We start from the raw sequence: 12,110 nt of genomic DNA, 5'->3' as shown, positions 1-12,110 counted from the left end.
GCTTCTACTACTACCATTACTAATGTGATGCTAGTGCTAGTAAGGCTACGCATATGAAGGTGAAAATTTGACAGAATATTGAGGGAGAGTTTGAACTAAATCAAAACACACTTTGCGCATACAGAATGCCAAAAGGACGTATCTCAAGGACTAAGGTATTAAGTTCGAGCTTTAAGAGAATACTTAGAGGGAAAGATCAAATAAACAAAAAAACTATATACGTCGAGGTTTTTAAAAAGGCATATAAGTAATGTCATAGGGAGCTCCACTCTATCATAGCAAGCAATGAGCTAATTCGATTGGATATTAAAAATTATGGTGCCCTTTTAAGAGTCAAAAGTGATTTTGCCTCCTGAGCCCATTAATTTTTCAAACACATCCAGTCAACATTTTGGACAGCCATTTTGTTCAGCGTAGTTGAACAGTTCAGTAGCTATGTCTGTAGGGATATTGGGTAAGTTAAACCCCCACAGTTATACAATTTGCCCATTATACTTTAAAAATAAATTTTGCTTTAAAACTAAATCAAAAGGCACAGTGCGTATGCTAGTTGCCAATAAGATATATCAGCAATATCCCAAGGACAACTGAGGGTATAAAGTTGAAACTTTCAGGTTGAATACTATTACTACTTTTGCTCTAAGAATTTAACTAAATCAAAAGAGTGTAGATGGACTTTTTTTTAAATGATATTAAGTTTTACTCTTCAGGTCAGCTTGACCTTGTTAAAAATTGCCGAAAAAATTTCTCCAACATACAAATAGCAAACCAAACTGTGGATTCTTATAGAAAAAACCCAAAATATAAAAAAAAAAAAAATCCGATGAAAAAGACGATGTAAATTAAAAACAAACACAAATTAATTTTGAAAACTTTTTTCTAAATTGGGAATCATCGGTCTAGAGTCTAGGGAATCATTGGTCATCGTTCTAGGAGTCCCACATTGGGAATCATCGGTCTAGGATCTAGGGAATCATCGATAGTCGGTCTAGAGAGTCCCACGTTGGGAATCATCGGTCTAGGGAGTCTCGCGTTGGGAGCCAACGGTCTAAGGTCTAGGGAATCATCGGTCTAGGGAGTCCCACGTTGAGAATCATCGGTCTAGGGTCTAGGGAATCATCGGTCTAGGGAGTCCCATGTTGGGAATCATCGGTCTTGGGTCTAAGGAATCAACGGTCTAGGAAATCCCACGTTGAGAATCATCGGTCTAGGGAGTCCCACGTTTGGAATCATTGGTCTAGAGTCTCGTCAGTATCCCTTAGTTTTTGGCTCGATTTTCAAAATCAGCCTCATTTTCTCTTTTTAATAGAATTTGTACAATTGAATAAAACGATGTAAATATTAAATTAAAGGGAATTTTTATACCAACGTCGATGTAGTATAAAAAAAAATAGTTTCGTGTTAAAATTTTTAATGGGAACGAATTTTCAGAAAGTATGATGATGGACTGCCATATTAGATACGATTTGTAATCCAATGCAAATACAGTATGAAAATTCGTGGTGAACCTAAGCTTGTACAAGTATATTAATAATGCAGAAAGAATTATGAAGTCACGAAGATTAGTGTAATTTTTGCTAAAAAATGGGGTGATTGTAAAGTAGCTCCCTTTAAAAAAAATGCCCCAAGTTTCGTTTTTTTTTGAAGCTTGAGATCATGGCCAAGCAGTAATTGTCAAACTTATTTAGTTTAAGTTCAATTGAACCATATCAGTTTGTTTATATTAATTTTTAGGTAAGGTAATAAGTTTCTTTTGTCATATAACGGATTATTCATTACTGAAAATGGGGAAACATTAAGCTGTCCAAAAGATTTATAGAAAAAATTTATAAGGCTTTAAAAATTCGGGTCATTCCATTGTTGTATCAATTTTCATTAAAACTTGGAGTGTCTATGCTTTTGTTTTATATATTTTTATTAGTTTTTGTCCGTTGATATTCTGGATGTCCGTTGGATTCTGGTGTGGGTCCCGTAGTCTATGGTATGCTTTGCTTGCTAATTTTTCACTATTATAGATAAAAATATTTCCTTATTTTTTGTTTCTTTTTTTCAAAAATTTTTTCGTGTTTAATTATGGAAAAAACAGACTGGTCTTAAAAATTATCGGCGTGTTTGAAGAAGTTATCGTCTTTCCAAGTCTAATGACCAGAAGACATTATAGCCCAGCATAAGAATTATTCACACTTTTCTTTATAAAATCAGATCAAGAAGAGACAATTAAAGTTTTTTGCTCTTCTTCAAAGAGCATAACCTACGTCTAGGGAGGTGTCCATACTTAAAGGCCATACATACTCTCCGGTTTATTCAGAGAAGATGAAGAGAAATGAGGGGGAGGGTTGAGGTGGAGAGGACTCTACCACATGTTTGTTTAAAACCAGTAATTCGCAAGATGTACAGTCTTCATTTAGATCTTGACCTGTCAAGACGTCTCATTTTTAATAAATGACACCTGTGATTTTTAAGTGAAGACGCGAGATCAGCCTTGTTGAACTTTTCTCTAGCAAGTACCAGTGCTAATCCTGGATTAGGCAACCAGGTTTTAGTAGAAGATATAGTTTCCAATTCAAGATCTGTGTCTCGTTCTTGTTCCTTAGCCTAGAATGTCCCATCCTTGTAATAATTGCTACAGAAAATGTGGAACTGGGTCATTCCAGTGTTCTAAGTGCAATGCATGGTTGCACCCAGCTTGTGCTGGCATCACAAAAAGTAGTCGCCTAAAAAACCCTAAATGGTTATGCGTACAGTGCCGATCAACAATGGTCGTAAATGACGAGATTATTACCAACGATAACCAACCTGAAGTGATCCAACCACCCGAGGTTAAAAAAATCCCACCTTATTTCTATTGAAGAAAATTCAACTAATTCCAATGATAATCAACTGGAAGTGATCGTTCCAATTGGTATTGTTAATTCCCCATCCATACCTCGTGTTTCGAATAATGATTAAAATAGTTCCCCTGGATCGATTGATTCTACAAAAATTACCACCTACCATCAACCCCAAATTACCCCACAAATTTCTTGCTCCAGTAAAGATGAATTGACGTGCAATGCAAAAAAGGCTAGTGTGTTTGAGCCCCATACCTGTGAAGATTGCCTAAAAAAGATGCAGAAATCGTCAATCTCAAGAAACGGATTATTAATCTCGAATTTCTTTATGATAGCTTGTCTGATCTTTACGAGCGCCAGAATAGTGACCTCTTCAAGGACAAAGAAATCAAATTGTTAAAAGTCGGTTTTCAGCTCGCAATTGTTGAAGCTATACATACTTTAAATTCCCCTACACCGCCCAGAATTCCTCATTTAGCTGATACTTCCGCTCCAAATATTCATTACCAAAATTCTTCGGTTCATCAAGCAAGTGCTAGTGTACTTCCTTCGTCAGAATTTTCTCAAGGGATTAAAAAGGTTACACAATCTAATCATACTGACCTCGCTTCAACCGAAGATAATTTATTGTTGAAATCCAGAGTTAATGACACATCTTTAAAAAGTGACAATGCAGTTGAACTGACAGTTGAACGGCGGAAATTCTTACACAATGCAATCAAATATTCAAAAAAATGAGCTTAATGTTTTTACGCCTAATAAACCTAATGTGTGTTTTAACTTCTTAGATAGTAGATGTATTTCTAGTAATTGTAAATATCTACACATTTGTAAATTTTATGGTTTTAGCCGTTGTACAAATAATCTGTGTAAATACCCCCATGTTGATATTTGTAAAAAATTTTCAAGTGGAAGGTGCTTTGGCTGTACAAAAGCTCATATTGAATCGCCCATTAAAGGTCGTAGTAGGTTCTACAAAACTGGGCTGCCCAGAAGCCACCTTAATCCTGCTAAATTTACTAAGCATTTTAAGTCGTGTAATTTTGCTCATGTATCATCAGACGCGGGGGATAAGTTTAAAACCCAACTTTTTTTAGGGCAGCGTCGAAAGCACTCACGACCCCCTCCTCCCCTTGGTCCGGTTCCTGTCGACTTCCATTCTTATCCCCCTGCATTTTCAGCTCAACAATTAATAATCCCTTCCCGATTACATACTCCCCCCTTACCCCTTGTTATCTCCTCCTCCTCTCCGTATACAGAAGTCCTATTTCCTTCCCCCTTACAGTATGCTGCCCCATACCCTCCCTACTCTGCCGCAAACCAGCAATTTCTTGACGGACATGAATCACTCTTCCCACCCAGCCACCCTTTCCCAGCACCTTACGAGACCCCACCCCCAGGCCATTCGTTTTATCCTTCGTACCTACCCTGTTAACGTGACTCAGGTCTGAGACTTTTTGCATTCAATAATTGTCATATAATAAGTCCTCGTGCTTCGTCCATATCCTTGCCCGTCCCCCACATCCAAATCCCCAAAGCAAATCCTTCTCTTACCCTTCTTCTCCAAAGCATAATAAAATTAAATTAAAACCCTACCCAGGAAATTCTCAAACCCACCAAGTCTCCCTGTCGCGATTCCCCAATCGGTTTGTTTTTCCTAAACTTTTAGTTACTAATGCTGAAAGTCTTAATTTTGAAAAGCTTACTGAACTCGAGGTGGTTTCAGAATCAAATTTGATAGATATTATAGCTGTTACTGAAGTTCAATCCCATGACCCAGGGTCCCTACGCCTGACAAATTATTCAGAGTTTATTAAACTCCGTCCTTCAGACCACCCGCTCGGGAAAAAAGGTGGCGGAGTTTGGTTTTTTTTTACTAAGAGTCACCTTTACCCAAAGGTTATTCAAGTCCCTAACTTATCCGAGTATGATGAAATCCTCTGGCTAAGTGTTAGACCAAAAGTATTCCTTCGTCCATTTAGTATTATTGCAATAGCTGTTTTCTATTACTCCCCAAATCAAAATATCGAGTCAAAACGTAATTTTATCCAGCAATTACAGGCAAGTGCTGATTTTGTTATTTCTAAATACCCCAATGCTGGCCTTTTTTTCGTTGGCGATGCCAACGACCTTAAAATGGATTCTTTTTGTGCTTCACTTAAAGTAAAGCAAATTGTTAAAACACCGACGACTCGGGGGAATACCTCTCTTGATGTTATTTTAACTAATATGTACAATTTTTACAGCCCTCCCTCAACTTGCCCCCATTAGGTGGGAGTTATCATCTTTCCATTCTTTTGTCCCCCTCCTCAAATTTTAAGCATACTTTCTCAATAGCTTATAGCACTTACCTCCCTCTTCAAAATTCTGGTCTTCTTTCTTTCGGTATGTGGCTGAGTACTGAAGATTGGTCCGACATTTATAGTTTACAAAACCTTGATGATAAAACAGCCACGTTTCATAAAAAGCTAATTGATAAATATCAAATTTGTTTCCCAGAAAAAGGTTTAAAAGGTGCTCAAGTGGTAAACCCTTTATTAATCAAACAATAAAAACACTAATTAGAACCAAATTGAAGCTGTTTAAAAATGGTAAACTCGATAAAGCCAATATACTAAGAAAATCAATTAAAAGAGAAATTCGTAAATTGGCACAATCGCACTACAAAAATAAGATCGTTGAATTGTTCATTAATAAGCCCAAAAACTGGTATTCCGAGGTTAAAAAGCTATGTGGCAGGAGTCTTGACCAGCTTAATTTCAACTTACCAGAGCCCCTTGATGTTACTGCAAATAGTCTAAATAAATTTCTCGCTTCCATTGTCCAGAGCCTTCCAGCATTGCCAATCCAATTATCAACAGGAGCCCATCCCCCTTTTTCCCGACTGTTTCCCCGTCTGAGATTGAAAGAAGAATTTATAAACTAAGAAAGACAAGTGTTTGTCCTTTGGATATCCCGTTTCCTCTTATTAGAGCCTTCGGTGACTTCCTGTCTAAGCCCTTGTCTGTCCTGTTTAACGAAATTACTAAGTCTGGGAAAATTCCAACAATTTGGAAACAGGGTTTCATTACCCCTTTGAAAAAGAAAAACGGAAAGCCTGGCTTTGAAGGCGTTCGACCTATTACGCTTACTCCTATTTTTTCAAAATTGTATGAAGGATTCCTTGCAGATTTGCTAAAGGAAACAGTCCTACCTCTTACTGACCTGAAGCAATTCGGAAACCTTAAATCAACTTCTACTTCCCACTACCTCGTTTCTCTTATTGACCACATCGGGAAAATCCTCGAAAAGCCTAATTTCTGGCTAAATTTAATTTCCATTGACCTTCAGAAAGCCTTTGACCTTGTTAACCACAATATTTTAATTGAGAAACTAGAAAGCGAGTTCAATATCGATCCCTTACTGGTAAAATTGGTTGCCTCCTTTTTAACAAATAGATCGCAGGTGGTTAAATACCAGAACCATAGCTCAAATCCTCTCCCTATCTACAATGGCATACCCCAAGGAACTCTCCTAGGCCCCCTCCTTTTTTCAGTCATGATTAACCTCCTCTCGAAGGAAGTTCCTGACCGTTGGAAATTTGTTGATGACCTAACGATTGTGGAAAGTTGCTTCAGAAATTTCATAAGCGACCCTATGAGTATTCTCAATGAAATTGGAAGTGAGGTTTTGGACCTAGATATGACAGTAAACCCCTCTAAGTCCATGATAATGCCGATTTGTTTCCTCAAATCCACGCCCTGTTTTCTTAATCTTATCCCTCCTGAAATTTATGCGTCCTCGGTTAAATTACTTGGAGTCACAATTTCTTCAAATTTAACGTGGGATATCCACGTTAAAGATATCATCCATATAGCTAATAAGTCTATCACCCTCCTTAAGCTCCTAAATAAATATAGCGTCCCCCCTTCTCACTCCTTAAGGTTGTACACGTCTTTTGTCCGCCCGCATCTTGAATATGCTTGTCCAGTTTGGCACCCTGGCATCTCCCGTGAAGAATCAGACAAAATTGAGTCAATCCAAAAAAGAGCCTTGCGAATAATTTTCAAAGAAGGCAAGGTGCCTTACCCTCTGCTCCTAAAAAAAGCTAGTTTGGAAACCCTTGAGCGAAGGAGGTCGTCGTCGTGCATACGTTTTTCAAAAAATGCAATAACGAACCCTCGGACGGCAAGTATTTCCCCCAAACGTCACTCACAATCCAGATTACGACAGCCTCGAGCTGTTTCTGAGCCTATCCCAGTTTTGTCCCCCATTCGCTGAGTTACTTCCAGATATGAAAAAAAACCTTTGTCCCCTTCATCACAGAAAAAACAAATAAAATAGCCAACTAGTTTCTCCTTTTTTTTTCTTTTTTTTTCATGTGAGGTGCTTTAGGTCGTTGCACTAATTTGCTTGCCCCCCGCTGTTTTGGTTTAGTTTCCCTTTTAATTCATATGTGTTTTTCGTGTGTTTTATGCTTCGTTCTTTTTTTGTGAGTTTTCGGACTTTTTTTTAGTGTCCCTTTTAATTTGTAGATATATATGTTTATTTCTTGTTCGATTCTGTATTATTAGATTTTTTTTTTCCCTTCCCTTTTTTTCTGACTTGTATTTGTTCAAGTTTAGTTTGACCGATTTTTTTTTTATTGACTCATAATTTGATTATTCATTATTATTAGTGTTTTTTGCTTTGTTTGCTTTGTTAGTCGACTCCGAAGTCCGAATTCGGCCCTTTGAGGGCTTGTGATAGTGATCTTTTTGAAATAAATATCTTATCCTATCCTAAGATGTGATTTCCGGAATTTCTAGATTTGTATCCAAGAGCTGTTTGGAGAAACGTCAGAAGAGAAGGAGGTTGCACAGATAGTGGCCAAAGTCAAGGAGGCCAAAGGAAATAAGAGCTATGATCTGCTGAATATTACTGCCAAGTTTGTTACTCATACAAGACTGATGCCCTTGGTCACACCTTTTAAAGGTAATTGTGTATTTCTCTTTCTTTTTTGAGATTTTAGCGTTAAAATTAGCCAAGTAAAGGAATAAAATGAGATCAACCATAATGTAAGATTGGTAGAATATTCTGTTTAATATAAAAGGAAGAATAAAAAGTTACTCAGTCTAAAGTAAGATAAGATTTATTTCTGGAAAATTGCTATCACAATTGCAAAAAATATTTCAGTGGAAAGATCTATAGGGGCGAAAATGCAGCAGAAAGAGGAAAGTGAAGTCGAAGGGGGAGAAATTTACTAGTCTAAAAGGGATTTGTCCGGGGGCAATGGAAAGTAGTGTTGACGCAACCAAAGAAAATCTGTGCTCTCCTTTCATTAAGAGTGACTAGATTGCCTCTCCAAAGAGGTATTTCACACTCTTAGACATCCGTTTTGGACTGCCTATTTTGTATCTGACCAGTCATTGAAGATGCCAGGATCCCAAAAAGGTCAGGCGTACACAAGGATTAGAAGGACAAATGAAACAGCAATTTTTAAACAAAACGATTTGTGACATTTAATTTTTTTAAGGAATTACAAGAGGAGCATTTTTTAAGGAATTACAAGAGCATTAATCCGGTAATCTTGTTTTAAATCGCTTTTTTACAAGATAAACATGGTTGAGAATTGAAATGGTTTGTAATTATTTGTAATTTGTAATCATTTCGAACTAAGGTGATGCTGTCAAATAGTTCGTGATAACGAACTGTAAATAAGGAGTGACACGGTTCAATAGTAATCAAAGCTCTAGAAGACGGAATTTTGATCAAAATCTACAAGCCTGAGAAAATTTGCCTGATTTTGGGGATAAAAAAGAAATACCCCCTTAAAATCAAAGAATCTTAACGAGTCTCACCATCTGATTCAGCGTATCAGAGAATCCTACTTTAGAGTTTTCTATAGAGGGGAGGGGGAGATGAATTTTCTTATGAGGAGATGTTTTGTGGGGAGAATTTTCCATGGACAGGGAAGTTTCCGTGCGGTGAACTTTTCAGGGGTAATTTTCCCCAGGGGGAATTTGCCAGAATACCTATGCGAAATTATTTTTATTTCGTTTTACTTTCTCTTTGCCGACTCAATTTTTCCGTGGATGTCGAACCGGAGCAACGTCAAAACTTAAAAAGAATATCAATAACCACGTATATGGGGAGGGGGGTTGCCCCCTCTTCAACAGAAATTTTTAGTTTTTTTTTTCCTTTTTTTCTTTTTAGTTTTTTTATTGGTTTTTACCTTTTTTTAAGCTTTTTTAGTTTTTTTTCGTTTTTTCTTTTTAGTTTTTTTTGTAGTTTTTATCTTTTTTAGTTTTTTTATTTTTATTTATATTTTTTTAGTTTTCTTTTTCTCTTTTATTTTTCAGTTTTTTCCTTTTTTTAGTTTTTTTCTTTTTTAGTTTTTAGTTTTTTTTAGTTTTTTACCTTTTTTTAGTTTTTTTAGTTTTTTAGCTTTTTTAGTTTTTTTATTAGTTTTTAGTTTTTTTGTAGTTTTTGCCTTTTTTTAGTTTTTTCAGATATATATATTCTTATATATCTATATATATAAAAATAAGTTGTCTGTGTGTGGATCTGTGGATCTGTGGATCAGGTGACGTCATGTTTGTCCGCATATGACGTCTGAATTATTTCACACTAATACAAAATAAGAAAAAAAACTAAAAAAGGTAAAAACTACAAAAAAACTAAAAAGAAAAAAAACTAAAAAAGGTAAAAACTACAAAAAAACTAAAAAGAAAAAAAACTAAAAAAGCTAAAAAACTAAAAAAAACTAAAAAAAGGTAAAAAACTAAAAACTAAAAAAAACTGAAAAAACTAAAAAAAAGGCAAAAACTACAAAAAAAACTAAAAACTAATAAAAAAACTAAAAAATCTAAAAAACTAAAAAAACTAAAAAAACTAAAAAAACTAAAAAAAGGTAAAAAACTAAAAAAAAACTAAAAACTAAAAAAGAAAAAAACTAAAAAAAGGAAAAGACTGAAAAATAAAAGAGAAAAACAAAACTAAAAAAATATGAATAAAAATACCAAAAAATAAAAAAGATAAAAACTACAAAAAAACTAAAAAGAAAAAACGAAAAAAACTAAAAAAGCTAAAAAAATAAAAGAAGCAAAAATCTAAAGAAGGTAAAAACTACAAAAAAAAGATAACAGAATAAAAAAATCTAAAAAAGCTTAAAAACTAAAAAAAAAACTAAAAAAAGATAAAAAACTAAAAAAAAAAACTAAAAAAAGGAAAAAACCATAAAATAAACTAAAAACTAATAAAAAAAAATAAAAAAAGCTAAAAAACTAAAAAAACTAAAAAAAACTAAAAAAGGTAAAAACTAAAAGAACTAAAAAAGAAAAAAAACTAAAAAAAGGAAAAAACTGAAAAATAAAGGAGAAAAAGAAAACTAAAAAAATATAAATAAAAATAAAAAAACTAAAAAGATAAAAACTTAAAAAAATAACTAAAAAGAAAAAAGAAAAAAACTAAAAAACCTAAAAAAAGGTAAAAACCAATAAAAAAAAACTAAAAACAAAAAAAGGGAAAAAATTAAAAATTTATTTCATCATAAGTTTTCAACTGACGAAAATACAGACCGGGACATCGGGACACAAATGACGACCGGGACACCGGCACATAGGGAATATGAATGACGACACTCAAAGAGAAAGCGACCGGGACAAAAGGAATGTTCGATTAGCAATCAACAAAGCACCGGGACACAAATGACGACCGGGACACAGGGAGTATAAATGACGACCAGGATATAAGTAAAAAAACTAAAAAAACTAAAAAAAAGGTAAAAACTACAAAAAAACTAAAAAAAAAAAAATAAAAACTAATAAAAAAACTAAAAAATCTAAAAATCTAAATAAACTAAAAAAGAAAAAAAATAAAAAAGGAAAAAAATAAAGGAGAAAAACAAAACTAAAAAACGAATGTATATACAGACCGGGACACCGGGATACAAATGACGACCGGGACACAGGGAATATAAATGACGACCGGGACACAGGGACACAACTACAACGGGGACGCCGGGGGGCACAGGGGGATATAAATGACGACCGAGACACCGGGACACATGGAATATAAATGACGCCCGGGACACTCAAAGAGAAATCACAGACTGGGACACCGGGACACAAATGACGACCTGGACACAGGGACAAAACTACAAAGGGGATGCCGGGGGGCACAAGGGGATATATAAATGACGATGGCGACACAGGGAATGGTAGATTAGCAATCACCATCAACAAAGCTCAAGGGCAATCATTAGAATCATGAGGTATAGATCTGAATACGGATTGTTTTCCCATGGACCATTATATGTTGCATTTTCAAGAGTCGGTAAGCAATCTATTTATATGCACAGACAATGGGACAGCAAAGAATGTTGTATATTCGCAAGTTTTACGTAGTTAAAAACATATATATATATATATATATATATATCTATATTCACAGGTGGGACATAGGGACACAACTACAATGGCGCGTAACTAATATGGCGCGTAACGACTTACGCGCGCGGGGGGGCTTGGGGGGCGCGAAGTGCCCCCACCAACTAGGTGTTGGGGTGGCGCGAAGCGCCACCCCAACAGCTAGTATAAAAATAAGTTGTTTGTCTGTCTGTCGACTGACGTCATGTTTGTGTGTCGACTGACGTCATGTTTGTCGACTGACGTCATTATAAGGATTGAGCTGTATGTCGTCATGAAGTTGTTTGTCGTCTGACGTCATGTTTGTCGACTAACGAAACTACAGACCGGGACACCGGGACACAAATGACGTGTTATGTCTGTTATAACGTAATAGAGGCAACAATCTTGACAGGGCCTTTTGAGGGTGAGGCTTTTCTTATTCCACGCATTCTCATGATTCCAATGGATCTGCCTTTTCAACCTAAAAGATTGCAATTCCCAATTTGATTAGCATATTTAGTTTTCAGTCCAGAACCACTAAAGCTATTATGTAAATATCAAAAATATTTATGTTGTCTGAGCAATAATTTTTAGTTTTTATTTCAAAATAAAAAATTACCTGACAATTTTAGAATTATATCTATCTATATATATAAAAATAAGTTGTCTGTCTGTGGATCAGGTGACGTCATATTTCTGTGTCGACTGGCGTCATGAAGTTAGTTGTCGTCATTTTTGCTATGACGGTGACGTCATTAAAGATATTTAAGACATATATGTTCACGTAGAAATCTATTAATGTTTAAGTTTAAAATGACTGATGAACTTACAATGGCAAAAGCCGATGAAGATGCTCAAAGAGTCTATGCAAAAAAACTTGCTGCTGATAGAGAAAGTCAGAAAAGAAAGC

General features: G+C 35.3%; 1 protein-coding gene across 1 annotated transcript in view; it reads left to right on the top strand.

Annotated features, from left to right (window-relative positions):
* LOC136042909 (small subunit processome component 20 homolog) overlaps positions 1–12,110 on the top strand; it is a 127,803-nt gene that overhangs the window by 85,808 nt on the left and 29,885 nt on the right. The window contains exon 20 of the mRNA XM_065727837.1: positions 7,619–7,784. Within this exon, the coding sequence (XP_065583909.1) occupies positions 7,619–7,784 (166 nt within the window). The remainder of the gene's footprint in view (positions 1–7,618; positions 7,785–12,110) is intronic.

The sequence above is a fragment of the Artemia franciscana genome, chromosome 2 (assembly GCF_032884065.1).
Source record: "Artemia franciscana chromosome 2, ASM3288406v1, whole genome shotgun sequence".
NCBI classification, from domain to species: Eukaryota; Metazoa; Arthropoda; class Branchiopoda; order Anostraca; family Artemiidae; genus Artemia; species Artemia franciscana.
The sequence above is the reverse complement of the archived record's forward strand: the minus strand, read 5'-3'. Positions and strand labels throughout refer to the sequence as shown.